At 37.4% G+C, this 16188-nt stretch overlaps 1 protein-coding gene across 1 annotated transcript in view; it reads left to right on the plus strand.

The window, feature by feature from the left end:
* Nucleotides 1-16188, plus strand: part of SORCS2 (sortilin related VPS10 domain containing receptor 2) — a gene marked incomplete at both ends in the record, with an annotated part of 569250 nt that overhangs the window by 542634 nt on the left and 10428 nt on the right. Inside the window, 6 exons of the mRNA XM_081999338.1 lie at nt 3517-3650; nt 4979-5102; nt 7769-7881; nt 9503-9628; nt 14276-14375; nt 15853-15955. Of these exons, the coding sequence (XP_081855464.1) occupies nt 3517-3650; nt 4979-5102; nt 7769-7881; nt 9503-9628; nt 14276-14375; nt 15853-15955 (700 nt within the window). The remainder of the gene's footprint in view (nt 1-3516; nt 3651-4978; nt 5103-7768; nt 7882-9502; nt 9629-14275; nt 14376-15852; nt 15956-16188) is intronic.

The raw sequence follows: 16188 nt of genomic DNA on the forward strand, positions 1-16188 counted from the left end.
CCTGACTCAACACCCTACTGGCAGTCTTAGCAGCTAAAATTTAACACTTCAAGCTATGTCTTTTTCAGAGCTTCCAGGTGCTATGGGAAACAAGTGAACAGACATGTTGAGAAATGTAAAAAGTCTTGTATGATTTTTAAAAGGAATCAAAATCTCAGCGTTTCTAAAAGGCTACTTTTTAAAGTACTAGAATCTAGAATTTAGGTAGTTAATTCTCACAAAATTTTAAAGTGGTACTTAGGTATAACTTCATGTTGGCAGGCAGTATTATTTGACTTAGACTGCTCTCCCTTTCCTTAATTAAGACCTAAAAAGCTCTATCAAATAGATTTAAAAGAAAAGAATAGCATGGCACAGGGAATATCATGCACCATCGCAAGCTTAATGTACCTCAGTCATCTCATAATTAAAATGAAGAAGGAAACTCACAGCTGGAACTGAATTTTCCTCTTCCTTCAAGATTCAAGACAGGTACTGTTTTGCCTGTTTTCAGATGTGTCAAAAATTCAGAGACAAGTAATATCAGAAGAAAAGATACTCATCTTGCATTCTGCAGGTGTCTGTTTCCCTTTGTTGAAAGTGGTGTGTCTTCCATCCTAATCCCAAAGCAGTGGAAATCACTGGAACCACAAACAAGTCTGTGCACAGATCCGTGTGCTTTATGTCAGCCTGTCTGGTGCCTACTGATATTTATGTATTTTGCTAGTCAGAGTCCTTGAGTCCAGAGTTTCCAGTTCTGATTAGCAGATGGAGCCCAACGTATTAATGCTAATGGACAATCTCCTATTAAATCAAATGGCAAGGATCAGAATTGAATTCTCTGCCTCAGTTTCATTATCTGTTTCTTTGTTGTGTTTGGTTTTTGAATCATTTGACAACTCCAGAGAGCTCAGATAAATTACTTAGGGCTTCACTGTTACTTTTTAGTAACTTCTCCCAGGTGCTGGGAAGTAGGTTAAGCACAGGAACGGTATAGATCTGTACAAGCAACAAACAGCAAAAAAAACTCTGTAACATCCTTCTCTCTGAGGAGGACAACTTGTCCGTTCAGAGAATGACGAGCTGTAGCAAGCCCTGATGGAATGCATAACAACCGCTTTCTCAGAATGTGCTTCTGGTGTGGCCTACAGGATAAACAGTAAAAATAAAAGATGTTGATTGTGTTTTATGCAGTGGATTTAAAAATTGCAGATGCCAGAGTTATTTTTCACAAGTAAAATGACTGTTGCATTAAGAGGCCTTTGGTGCTGAAGTGCAAAGGCAGCAGAGCACTGAAGCAGACATGGTCCATTCCTGAGCTTGTCTGTGGATGCTGCGCTTGGCCTAGAAGACTCACGGGAGCATGTTACCCAGTCCAGTTGAATACATTTTTCTTATGTGATTTGCTCTGTTTGATTTTTTAGGTAACTTACAAGATTTGAGGAATTTAGATGGCACTAATTAAACTGCAACTTCTACGATAGCCATTCAGGGACATTTTTCACTGTGGAATGCTGTGAAAGCAGAAATGCCTATAAAGTCCTGCTTTCCCTCTATCTCCAGCTGATGTATTTCCAGGGAATTTTTTCAGGGACAAATGGTAAAGGGGATATTTTTTACTCCTGCCAAGTTCTGTTGCTATGGGATGCCCTGTAACGCAGGACAATTATATGAACTTTGACCTGTCATCCAGACGATGCTTTCTGATCCAGATGACACCATCTACAACTTCTTAATGAACTATAAGAAAGCAAGTCTGATAGTATGAAAGTGAGTAGGTAACACAGAATAAAAAGAACGAGGCATACATTTTCTTTTTCATGAAATAATAATCTGTATAGTGTGTGAATAATCAGGGAGCTTTGAAAACTGTACTGAAATTGTAGCTTCATTAAGTAGAAATCGTGTAAGTCAAGTGCATTCCTAGTTGTATACACTTAAGGGTGCTATGAAGCTCGTTCAAATGCATTATGGAATTGTGTGACTGAGACAAGCAAAGGACTCACAATAATTATTTTTAGCTCTTTAATACGTAGCAATGGCAAACTTGAAATAACAGTCATCATTCAAGTACCAAACAACTTCCCCTCTAAAAATTTTGGAAAAGAAAGTGACCTTCTTCAGGAGCAAATCTGTATCTCAAAATGATAAGTTTCCTCTGGGAAAATGTAAATTTATGGCAAAATCAAAAAAGTGGTGCAGATCCCTCTGGACTTCTTTAATTTGCATCGTTAGAAGGAAAATCTATTTCTAGGAGGAACAAATTTAATGGAATCCTACAATTTCTGAATTTTCCTGAAGACACCAGCAACAGGAAGAGCATTTTAACTCTGTGTTGGTAAATAAGCTATTGAAGAAACCATTTGTTTAAGCAACCAACATGTCTTGAATTCATGTAGGTGGTTAAAGAATCATCGGAGAAAACACAGAATGAAAATAGAGCCTTACATTCAGGTGAAGCAGCACACAGACCAGTTGAAGTGAGGTGGAAAAGGAGGATGTGCACAGCTCTGACAACTTGCTCTCAGAAACGTTCTATCAGTTTAGTCAAAGTGAATTAGAAGTGAACGGGCAATGATTGAGTTAATGAAAGAGAGTAAGAGAAAGACTGTGGACTGGTGTTAGTTACCTTTAAGTATGCACTGAATTGAAAAACTTTTGAATGAGTTAAAAGGTATTTATAATGAAACAGAAGTGGATGGATTAGTATTCATTCTGTGCAATGAATGAATGTTGGACCATACAATGGTTTGGTATCCTGGATAGATGGTGTAGCTGAAGTTAAGAAACTCAAATTATCACATTATGCTATTATAAAGTTTTTACCTCCAGCCATTCTGACAAAAATATACTCAGAAACCTCCAAGGGAAAGATTTTCTCTCAATAAAGTTATTGTACTGTAAAGCAAAATACAACATGAAGAAGCAGATAAAATCATTGTAATGATGTGTTTCTTTTATACAAATAATAATATTTGCAGCCTTCATAGGCAAAAGTTCAGAAAGGAATAAACTTACTCTACGGCACATTTTGGAGCACAGAGTTTATCTCTTTTGATTTGTGAATAAATGCTCCCCTGATGTACACATCTATTTTAAAGCATGCATTAATGAGAGTTTACATGTGATGTGAGCCTAACAGCTGGTATTTTGTAATGAAAATGAGTAGTCAGCAACATTCTTTTTCAGTTTTCTGCTTTTCCGTTAGCAGTTTGAGATTTGTTAGGTTTCTATCCATTTAATCTTCTATTACTTTAAAAAAAAAAAAAAAAGTAGTGCCTCAGAGAGGTGCATTTCCGTGACCCATCACATTGCTCTGGGATTTTCTTTGTGGGTTTTTTGGGGTTTTGTTTTGTTGTTGTTGTTGTTGTTGAAATGAGGTCCTTCTAATTATGCCCACAGCTTTCAAGACAGAGGTAAAAGCAGGAGGGAGGGGGGAGAATAAATTCAGAACTTTATGGCGAGAGGCTTTTGGGCAAAAAGGCATTAATAAATTGATGGATTCTTGTTCAATGATATTTTGGGAACTTTGTTCAGCTCCACTGCAGGCTTTAAATTTAGAAGTGGTTCCAGTTGTTGGGAGGAACCAGGAGGCGAATCTGACAGCCATCATACTGCCTAAGAACCCCAATTTGACAGTCTTCTACTGGTGGATAGGAAACAGTCTTCAGGTACGTGAATGATTTTGACTGAAATTATTTTCAATCTCTTTCCAGTGAAGTTTGAGTGACACCTTTTACTTTAACAGAAATACTACCATGTTGCATGACTTCTTTTAGACCATCTTTCATTCCAAATAGCCAGTTTTATCTGGTGGCAAGCAGTATCTAACTTCTCTTTTATCACATCCATTTAAGGTATTAATTTTGCTTTATTGCTGCTTATGTGGAAATGGAAATTTCTCTTCTAGAATTGGTTTGAATTTCTAAACCATTTTCTTTTGGGGGAGCAACAATTTATTTCATTACCTGTGGAAAAAAACTTGTGGAGGGGGATGCATTTGGGATCATAGCATTGGTGAATGATGAAACTTGGATTTATGCACTTCCATGTTGATGATGTGAGTACTTTAAATTTAAGTGCTGTACAGAAGTATATATATTCATAGTATAGATAAATATTTCCTGTGAGTAAAATAAACTGGTGTATCAAAAATAACTGGGATATCTAAAAGGATATCAAAACACTGAAAGCACTCAAATAATCTAGTCATATTCATTTGGGGATAGAAAGTCTAGATAAACATATCCTAGAGCCATAAATCTCCAAGTATTTCTATTGAGAATATTTATTGTCTAGCTGGGTTAATTTCTTTTAAGGTAATTCTTTCAATAGCATGTAAATAAAATACTTTCTATTTGAAGGAGACTAAGTATGACAAAGGAACGCTTCAGATAAGCGTGATGAACTTTCTACTTGTAAATGTGCTGTCTACCATAATACCAGCCGGTATCTTTTAATTGTTATTGACTTTGCTATTGCTAGAACAGGCACTGCAGATTGATGTAGTCTTGTGGAGGGTTTTGCAATTCATACAGATGCAGTCAGGGAACAGAGTATCTCAGTTCCGCCTTGGAGGTTATGGTGGGCTGATGCACTTTCCATGGGTCAAGCTCTAAGTCAACAGGAGTAATCCTTTTGACCTTGACTGTACGCCACATTTTCTGAGGCAAATGGCTTGCTATATATGATCTTGTAGAGATTTGTGAGCCTGAATAAAAATCTGTTTATTTCAGTGGGATCTGAATGAAAACCTAATAGACTACCAATTATTCTAAAAGAAATGTTTGCCCCATCTGGCGGCTATTTATAAACATTCTATTTAGGGAAAGAAACATCCTGTATTGATAATTGTAATTGAACAATTTGAAAAAATGTTGATTATCAACAATTGATGTGAAAACTTTTTTATTAATATTTTTAGTGACAAGTCTCTGCAGACACCGTTCTTGAGGTTCTTGCTGAAATTATGTTTTCAACTTTTCTGTGTTTTTTAAAGCCACTACTTACATTGGACAATTTTCTGGTGACAAAGTTTGCAGAGACAGGTGACATCAGAGTTACAGTGCAGGCTTCCTGTGGGAGCTCCATGCTTCAGGACTCAAAAGTCGTCCATGTTTTCGGTGAGACATTATTACTCTTGATAATTTTTTTTGTTTGTTTCATGTGTACTTGTTTCTTGCACATCCTAAACCAGCCCTGACACAACTGAACCTGTTGCAAAATGATATCCAGTGCCACATTTAATTGTTAAAATTAGAGGGATGAACTGTCACTAGGTTACTCCATGAAATTGGACAGTGTGATTGTATGGAAGGGTTTAATCTGAAATGTTTTGTTCCCTTTGCTTATTTTAAATGTTACAGTGGTTCCCGAATGCTATATGTACCAATGGTGTTTAAATAGTATTTGGCCTATGACTAGACAGTTTCTTAAAATTTCATAAAATCATAGAATAGAATCATAGTATTGGTTAGGTTGGAAAAGACCTTTATGATCATCAAGTCCAACCACTAACCTAGCACTGCCAAGTCCACCACTAAACCATGTCTCTAAGTGCCACATCTACACGTCTTTTAAATACCTTCAAGCAGATCAACATTCCCACCCAGCTAGGTGTTGTCTGCAAACTTACTGAGGATGTGCTCAATCCCCTCGTCCAGATCATTGATAAATGTATTAAATAGAACTGGCCCCAAAACTGAGCCCTGGGGAGCACCCCTTGTGACCGGCTGTCATCTGGATTTAACTCCATTCACCATAACTCTTGGGGCCCAGCCATCCAGCCAGTTTTTTACCCAGCGAAGAGTACACCTGTCTGAGCCATGAGCAGCCAGGTTCCCCAGGAGAATGCTGTGGGAAACTGTATCAAAGGCTTTGCTAAAGTCCGGGTAGACAACATCCACAGCGGGTCACCTTGTCACAGAAGGAGATCAGGTTAGTCAAGCAGGACCTGCTTTTCATAAACCCATGCTGACTGGGCCTGATGACCTGGTTGTCCTGTACATGCTGCATGATGGCACTCAAGATGATCTGTTCCATAACCTTCCCCAGCACCAAGGTCAGACTGACAAGCCTGTAGCTCCCTGGATCCTCCTTCCAGCCCTTCTTGCAGACGGGCATCAAATTTGCTAATTTGCAGTCAACTGGGACCCCACCGGTTAGCCAGGACTGCTGATAAATGAAAGTGGCTTGGTGAGCACTTCTGCCAGCTCCCCCAGTACCCTTGGGTGGATCCCATCCAGCCCCACAGACTTGCATGTGTCTTAAGTGATGTAGCATGTCACTAACCATTTCCCCTTGGAAATATATAAAGTGGTGTAATTACCTCTGAAAAAAAAGATAATTTAGTTGTGTATATACTCTCAGCATTAAAAACAATGTGAAATAATTGCCTTTTATTGCAATATATCACTGTTCCTTTGATGTTTACCTGAGAGTTTGGATCAAGTATAGCTCTGCTGTAATTATTGAATAACCCTTCAGCTCTTGTTTCACATTGTGCCCTGGTGTATTTTGTTGTGTCTTATAATGTGGTGACAAGGCATAATATACTGTGAAAAATGTAGTGCCGACGAATTATTTACATTTTATTTGTGCTGTCACATGTGGGAATTGTGATAAGTGAAAAAGCTTCTTTTTAATGCAGAGCTAAAAGCCTTCAGATACCATGAAATACACAACAAGATATACATACCTCTATTGTCTGAAGAAGATTCTGTTATTTTTGCTTTTAGTATACTTACTAATTTAAAATAATGGTAAAAAAAATACTCATGCTAAATTCAGCTTTTATGAACCTTCTCCTTTCCTAAGATAAATGGATTTAACATTTATGCTGCCACTTCTAAGTGCATCCGCTTTTTTAGAAATCTTTAGAAGTATAGCCTGTCTTACTGTGACTTGATCAATGACTTTGGCTTTCAAATGCTGCTTCTGCTCTTGGTGTTGGCCAATCCTGATACCAAGAGTGAGAAAGTACCAGTCATGGGGGAAATAAAGACATCTCTTGAAAAGAAAACCCCATTAAAATACCATTCTGTTGGAAGCACTGGAGAGAGCAGTTTTGACTCATGCATTCCAGAGGATCTCTTTCTCTGCTTTGCCTTAAGTTCCCCAGGTGTTCATCCAAGGAGCCTATATAGAGTAAGAGAAGGTTTTAGAGACTGTTTACTGAGGAACAGCCCATTTCTGGTATTTCAGATATTTTGGACAGTATCCAGAAAAATGCTGAGGGTGTACCTTGTTTTTATTTTTTTGAAGAGGGCAGTAGTTAGCTTTTGGTGTATCATTTCTGTTCTTATTTTCAGAGTTAGTTGATAGAATGCATAAGGCATTCATTTTACATGAAAAACAGGAACATGTAATGGGCAAACCCCTCCTGTTTATGATTCAGTGAGAATAAAATCCATTGGCACATTGCCATTACAAGTAAAAGAAAGCAACTATGTCTGTGTGGTGTGTTGTCCCAAGGAAAAATTGCTGAGAAGGTTATAACCCCAGAGCATGTATGTAAGTCTGCTTTGTTTATTTTTTTTCTTCCTGCTTTTTTACCTTTAGGCACAAATTTGATGTTCTTGACGAAAATACAGGAAGAAATCGAGTGCCTGACAAGAGTGTACTCTCACTCTATGCATGAGTACACAACACAGAGCAGTGGGGTTCCTAGATACTGCAGCGCTGCACAGCAAATAATGCCAAATACATATTTTCAGCTTTTATTTCTGCAAAACTGTTTTTGCAATGTGGTTTGTTGCTTGTTAAAGAATGTTAATTTTTGTTTTTCTAGATCATTTTCATGTTCTTCCTCTGAAGTTTACTAAGCACCTGGACATGTACAACCCTGACATACCGGAGTGGAGGGAGGACATAGGGCGGGTAGTAACACGACTTCTTGCAAAGGTGCTCTTTCAGATTGCTCATAAAATGTTCCCCCACCAGTCGTAAAGCTTGAAGGTTAAGTTAATGCCTTTTCATTTAGAAAAAAGGAGGCAGAGCAAAATAATAAAGTGAACCTCATGAGCCACATTTCAAACAAGTTCAAGCTTAGTGTCGCTTTTATGTGCAGGCTGTAGGCGATGATATTGTAATGCAGGAAGTTCAGGTCTAACACAGCCTAATTGGCATTTAATGCTAAATAATGCTCTCTGGGATTAGGGGTGGATGTATTGACAAATAATGCTAGCTCCAAAACAAGAAGAGTAGCTTAAATGTGATATATTTAGAAGTTGAGCAGAGGATGCTGTGTGATATAAAAGACATAGGCTTTATGTTAAGACAAAGTAGAAGGAAAAAAAAAATCACAACATCAGTTGTGTAACACTGAAAATCTTATATATAGGAAAAGAGTTCATACAGCTGGTTTTTTAGATTATATTTGGAAAGAAATGTGGATCAGGAGCAGCTGAATCCTGTAAGTTAAATCGAATACAAAGCCATGCAGCAGTTCTGTGAGAGACGTAAAAGCACCCCATAAAAACTGTGAGCTCTAGAGCTGTGCTCTTCAGGTGCACACACTGCCAGCAACTGAGTGTGCACACACTGACTTTTTGTGAGAACAATAGTATTGAGGTGCAGGCTGATAAAGTCTTGAAAATGCTTGTGTTTGGAATCACTTTTCCTGGATTTACAGTAGTGCAAATCAGGTTCTGGAATTTTGACTTTATACTTTTTCCTGCCCTTTTTTTAAGGTTCACATCAAATGTCAAATTAAAGTAAATTCCCACTTTTTTCAACTTAACCCATTCCATGACCAGTGTCAGTCAAACAAATGTTTTAATCCCTTATAAAATTGCCCTTGCATTTTAGTAATTATTAAATCATTTACAAAAGAATATGAACAATTTAATGGAATTTCGGAATCTGGGAATGGAAGGCTACAAGAAGTGCCCAGGGTGTTGTCATTAGAATTGTCTGGCTTTATTATACAACACATGGAGGAATTTGGGACTAAAAGTAAAATTTGCACAAACTATTTTGAAAAGAAATGCACTTGACTTTCAGTGGAGGCTGCAGGTATTCATAACAATTCCAGGAAGTGAACCTAGGTGCTCTTAGTCTCACCCTGGAAGACTTCTCTCTGTTCGTTAAACACAGATGGAAAAGTAGCTTCCCTAAGCTAAAGTTAACTGTAATGAATATGCCCTTCTAAGTGTACTAAGTGTGTGAATGGCCCACAAAGGATCCTAAATCACTTAGGAATTTTTTTTATGTTACTATAGAAATGCCTCACCATTGCAGAGTTTTGCTAAAACTGCACACCACTTCATTTTGCTTCCATGATGCCACTAAATCTCTTTAATGCGATAACAATGCTTAGCTCTTCCAATCCTCAAAGAGCAGTTCACATTTCAGTTAATTTATGTTTGGCTTTGTTCACGTTTTAGCTTCTGGTGGAATCCCCTCTAAATATTAAGGATCAGAACACCAAAGACCAAAAGACACATGTGGAGTTACTTATGTATTTTCTGTAAAATATAAAGCATGCTGTCCTATAATTTGCCATATGCCTTTGTGTTCACAGGAAACCAATATACCCGAAGAAACACTCATGACAGTTGTGAAACCTGGTCTGCCCACAACTGCTGACTTGCATGTGCTGCTACCAGCAAACCAACCAAAAAGAAAGAGAAGCGTAACTAGTGATAAGGTAACCAGAGCAATGTATGTCTGGACATCGCTAGGACAAGGACTAGGACAGTCTTCATCCTGTTTTGCAGTCATTGGCTGTATTCTCACTGTTTTTATGTGAAATTAAAAGGTGCACCCTAACCATGTGAAGATCTCACTCCCACCTGACGAGACATGTAAAAGCTAGCGACAGCTACGACTGCTGTGTTTGACAGTGTATAGAGCAGCATAAGCTAGTGCTTACTGGTATTAGTGTATTTCTCAAGAGTAACTAATATCGATCTGCTTTTTAAACAGAAACAACAAGGATGGCATGTCAGTCTGTGAAGATACAGTAGATCAAAGAGTGTATTTAGAACATTGATATTTTTAAAAAGGGATGAACCATCTCTGCACTGCCTTCAGAAGCAGATTAGATTTCAGGTCAAACAGAAACTGAACCGTCATAGTTGACCCATAATGTAAAGAACATCAAGCAGGTAGATTCTGCCTTTATGTGCAAATGACTTTTCAGTTGGCAAGAAACAAATATCGTGAACACAGGAATGAAAATCAGACATTAGTTTCTCCCTACTTATTTCCAAACCATATTTCTTCCATAATGAAATTCAACTTATGCCAGTTGAAAACCAGAAGAAGGACTGGCGCTTAAAATTTATTATATTCGTCCTTTTGCTGTGATAGGGAAGGAACAGATCCCAACACTGTTCAAGTCCTGCCAGTTATGAAGAATCCTAGTGTAAGGTATTGTTAATTTTGAAGGGCATTCTACAACTTTTTGAGACAAGGTCACAGTATCCCAAGAGCTGGAGAAGTAGGGAAGATGAAGCTCTTCATACTAACACAAAACCATAGATTGTGTTTGGAATTGATGGGGTACACTTTGGAAGATCCAAAGGAGTATGTAGATGTTGTCCAAGTACTTTAATGGGTGTCTTACTTTAAAATGCACAGAGCACAGTGTGAATGCACAAGATTTTCTGCTTTGTGGCAACCCCAAACCCTTACTGGTCTCGCTCTGTAATCACAGTGGGAATCCCTGGGAGTCTGAAATCCTGGTTATGTTGCATCTGTCCACTTCTTGAAGAAGCAAGGTGCAGCTTCTGAAAGAAATTCTTTCTTTCTATTCTGAACATTTATGGAATGGAGGTCTTTAATAATTTAAGGGAACTGATGGTCATAGATTCATAGCCTGTGCAAACATTTTATTTCAGTGCGATGTCTTATGCATATTAATTCCCTTTAAATCTCAACTGTTATATTAGTGCTGTGCTTCAACGCAGCTTAAAGAATATCATCAGTTATAATCAATGCTGTCTCAAGGGTTTTTTTTCATGTTTGTGTATGAAATATCCTGTGAGTTCCTTCAAAGCATAAAGAAGAACTATCACATGTTGCAAATGATTTGGGAAAACTTTTGTTCAGTGGGGCTATGGGGAAATTACAGTAGTTTAGCAGGGCACAGTTTCTGTAATAAGTCCTCTGGTAAGACCTTGCAAAGGTTTTCTGAAACTAGAAGAGCACTGAAAGGTAAAAGTAATTGTGTAATCTGGAGAATAGATTTACATTTTTGACATTGTTAGGATGGACCAGGTCAGACCAGTGGTGGCAGGGCATTATGTGTATGGAAATACCAAATACGGTACAACTTACATTTGGTTGGAGCAGGAACAAAGGGAGTCAAGAGCAATTAGCTATGGTATCCAGTGCTAAAACATCAGGTACATTAGTGTCAAGTTTCAACGCCGATTGTTTTATAGAGTACAGTGCTATAGCGCCAGTCTTCTAGTGCCAGCTGCCTAAATTTCTATTTTTGTATTATTCCTAAGGAACACTGCTTTAGTTATTGATATGTGCATAGAGGTTGCTGGTTTAGAATTGAATGGCACAGATTTTGATAAAATATGTGTTGTATCAGAATCCATTGTGACTCGAGAAATATCCTGAAAATATACCCTATGTAAATAAACTTAGAAGCGGTAACTGGTTAAGTCAACAGAAAAAAACTCATGACATCACTTTTTTAAAGATTCATTACATTCTCTTCTGTTACCAGAAGAGAATCTTGACAGTCTTCCTCATGTTTCACTGGAAGGATGTGCTTTGTCATGCTGCTGGTGCCAGTTCTCAAAGTCAGTGTTGTGACACTGTTGTGAGGACTCACCAACACAGAATGTTTTCTGCAAATTTGGAGATGTCCCTAAAATCCTTAACTTAGACATAGTTATGAAATGTTCTCCCTTAAAAAGAACCTATTTGTTCTTGGCTAAAAACCTTTTAGGGTTTGGGATGTTACGTGATTTCAGAAGGATTGTTAAAGGCAATAATTTTTGGTCAGGCAGAGAGTATCTACTTGGTGGAGTTTCTATTGGTGTTTTACATGGAGTGTTGTGATGTGATGCTATTTATTAAGTTAGTGGTCTAGAATAGGAGTCATTACTGATAAAAGTAGTCAGCAAAAGTAAAAGCAATAACAAAGATCGTAAGTAAGTTGGCACTATAGTAGTAGAAGCCCTTTGGATAATTCTGAAGTTTGGTTCCATTCTGACAAAAGCCCTTTTTCTTTCAAATTTATGCATGTAGAAATAAAAGCTGAGTGTGATTTAACATGGTTTTAAGAACACAGCAGTTTCAAAAGTATTTCATCCTAATCATTGACTCTAGAGGAAGACTAGGTCGCTTAATTAATACACATCTATTACATGTCTAATGTCAGGTGGGATGAATCTAGTTGAAAGAGTCAATTAAAGTGCATTTAAACTATAGTCTGGAAAGCAGTGGTTCTAGGGAAGATTTGGGGTTCTATCTAGAAAAACTACTACATGAAAATTCCCAGTGAGTTGCTTTGGCAAAAAGGGCAAGTCATACCCCTAGATGTATAAGTGGGTAAGAGTTTGAACAGTATCATTCTTTTTGCATTCTTACACCACAATGAAGGAGCCATTGTGTTTGCATGTTTGAATATTATCATTGGAAAGGATGTAGAAAAAGAAGATAGAAAATTCAAATGCTGGTATAAGACCCTTAGCCTAGTGAGGACCTCCAAAAAACTGGATTTGTTTTTTAAAAAGTTGGAGAGGTGGCAGCACTATGCTCAGTAACTACCTCAGGGCAGAAGAAAAAACCCCGAAACATGAGTACTGAAACAACCATCAATCTAACAGTGAAATAAATAAGCTAGAACCTTTGGCTGAATTCACATGAGATTCAAATTTTTGACCTGTGGAAGTGTATTTCATATAGGCTTGGGTGGGAACGCAGGGATGGGGAGAGAAATAACAAACAAGTGTTAGTCACTTAAGCAAAAACCAGAGCACATGTTGAATTCCTCAAACACCTGCCAGGAAAATATGATGTATCCAAAGTTATGGGGCTAAGTAATTTCTTTTACTGGCTGAAAGTCAGATTAGCCTAAAGTACTGGTCCCTTTTTGCATTGTATACCATGAACATGTGAATGAACTTAGACTGAGACTAAGTAACTCTATTTCAGTAGTGCCAGTATCGCTTTAAAGGCTGCTAATCAATATAGTTGTCATATCCATTCTTTTTTCAGACTTTGGGAAAAAAGATAAATACTTAGGAGCTATCTGGAGTAATTGTCTTGTAAAATAGCTGAGGTCATGCTTACATCACCTTTATGTTAAGTAATTCCCCCACAAAAAAAATGTAATAAAGTCAGTGGAATGCCTTCGGAAGTTAGATATTGCTCAATAGGAGTGAGGATATTTGAATTTGAACTTTTGTGTAGTCTCTGTCCGTAACATGAGAGAGACTACAGGATTTTCTATTATACTGCAAAGGCTTGTCAAAGATGAGCACCATAATTGATAATATCATAAAAGGAGTTACTCACGAAGGTTTCATGGATATAAAGCATATTTCTAATTTGGCATCCTGTGGGAAGTCATATCCTAAATTATAAGGCATAGAGCATAAAACTAGCTTTGATCTTTTAGAAAATTACCCATGTTGAAGACACAAGCAAATAGAAGGGAAAATTCAGACAATTTTTCATCTGGGGTTAGGATATGATGGTATATTTAATGGTTCTGCTCCATAAAAATGTGAGAGACCATATTTTATTGTGCTTTATCCACTGGAGAAAAAGAGGAAGAATCCTGATTTTTTCCCCATGGATGGATATATATATTTCTACAGAGTATTGTTAAAAATTGGGTATAAATGGAATCCATCCCATTACAGGTAAGGAGATGAGGTAAATTTTGACGTGCAGTTCATTATCAAGTAGCAGTTACTTTTCATAGCAAGAAATCTAAAGTGACATCACAGGTTTTTTTCTGATAGGTTAGAAGAAGGGAGAGTTTTTAATATGGATTATGCATTGTGTGAGTTATGACCCAGGTAAACTCAATAGTGCGTGCAAATGACATGCTGTCTGTCAGATACTGGGTAAACATAAAGTCTTTGGTAAGCAGAAAGAAAGATTTGGCTATAAAAATTAGACATTTGCAGCTTTTATGGCTTGTGGAGTTTTACATGATTTTTAAATATGAAATTTCTTTAAGATTTCAGCTCATCGTTGACAAATGCGTTCTGAGTTTCTCACCATTTAATGAACCGGAGGTTTTCCTTTTTAGAGCATTGAATCTCTCAAAGTGGAACGGAGTGCAAGACATCTGACATTCTTTCTGTTGTATTTTCAGAGAATAGCAGCGATAAAGCAGGCCTTGAATGCACGCAACATCAGTTTCTTTCTGAGGGGAGGATACTGGGTCTTAGTGACTTTAGCTGACTCTGCTTCAGGTAAATATACAAATGAAGCTCCCAACACACCAACCTGAGTTCTGATAAGTTACAAAAAAATCTTCATATCAATATATATGTGTACGTATAAACACATACATATATACTTACTTGGTACTTGTTACATATAGATGCACACATAAATTGTTATGTGTATATATATGTATGTACGTAAGTATATATCATGTATTTATGGATATATTTTCAATTGGTACTTGTTAGCAATCACCACCAAATAAATATTTCTTACATATTTCCATTTTGTCATAGGTCATGATTTGTTTCAGAAGCTTCTTGCTTTTTTCTGCATAACCATGACATTAACTAAATACCTTTATTATACAAAACAGTGCCCTGAAGGAAGAGCCAACCGTACTTAAAAAAAAAAAAATCTGGTAAAGCACTTTGGCTGCACTGGTTGCTGAGAAAGTAGAGCTTCTTTACTTCAGCCATTATCCCTTAAGATATAAATCCAGGGGTCTGGGACAGAGCCTTGTATCTCTGATCTTCAAATCAACTGATATGAAGCTTGTTGTAGGGTTTCTACATCGCTAATCCTGTCCTGAGAGAAATTATATGTTTTTTCTCTGTTTACAACAAATGGAAACAGGTTTTTTGCATTCATTTCCTGCACCTCTGGATTCACTGTGTACCTGGAAACTGGTTGAAGAGCGTATGTGTGCATACATGTGTGTGTATTTTGAACAGAGATACATTAAAATGATGTTTTAACCAGAAAGTTCAGCTTTGACTTGAACCTTGTGTTACAATTTCCTGTAATTTTTGTTTGCTTGTCACATCCCATAATATATCCTTCTTTCCTGTTTCAGTGTGTTGTGGAAGAACAGCTTAACTGACCATGGTCAATTTATGTAAATAGTGGTGTGATATTTAATCTGTCAGCTCTCTGTAGACGACAAAGCTCTTTTATCCACTCTCTAATGTAGAATTGTGCTACAGCCTCGCTGCAGTACCTCATCTGGTTTAAAGGGCTAACAGTTGTTAGCTGGCACAAAAGGCTGGGGTTAAAAGAAGCCCATGTTCATTCCAGCCTTTACCAATGTATGACCTTGATGAGTTCATTTGTTGTTCAGAGCCTTAGTTTCTCCATCTGTGAAATTAATACAGCCCTGCTTTTGCAATGCACGTACTTAGGGTATGTGATTATTTCCTATGATAACTTTAGATCCCCAGAAAAATAACCCCACTGAGTATGCCAGTAATTAAATCTTCAGGGGTTTCTGTTTGGGTTTGTTGGTTTTTTTTTTTTTAATTGGTCCTCTGTCCTCCAGTCACAAGTCACCAACTAATTTTGTTTTGTCGCCTTTTTGAAAAGGCTACAGATGGAGTGAAAAGAATAGGTTACACAAATAACAACAAATTTTTTTGTCCTGACAATTAAATAGAAAAGAAAGCCCAGGAATGTGACTAATCTGAAAGATGACGTGCTAGGCTGTTCTTTTGTTTTGTATTTCAGACTCTCAGAGGATTGGAGGAGGCAGTGGCTACTGGGCTATTGTGGTTCTCTTTGTTGTCTGTCTAGTCGCAGTTGGGGCTTTCATCCTCTACAAGTTCAAAAGGCAAGTAAACTTTAATCAATAACATACACATTTTAAGAATTAGATTTATCCACAGATTAGCAAAACAGAGTTTGTTATTTGGAAATGAGAGTTCTTGAAGAATCGCAAAAAGTCCACTGCTTTGAAAATCATGTTTTTCTGAACTTTTCAGACATCAAGGTATTGCACTGATGCTTGCTTTCACTTGCTGTGTTCCAAGATAAATAGCAGCAATATGGCAACTATGGAGAGTT

The sequence above is a fragment of the Phaethon aethereus genome (genome assembly GCF_964289735.1).
Source record: "Phaethon aethereus genome assembly, chromosome: 4".
NCBI lineage: Eukaryota > Metazoa > Chordata > Aves > Phaethontiformes > Phaethontidae > Phaethon > Phaethon aethereus.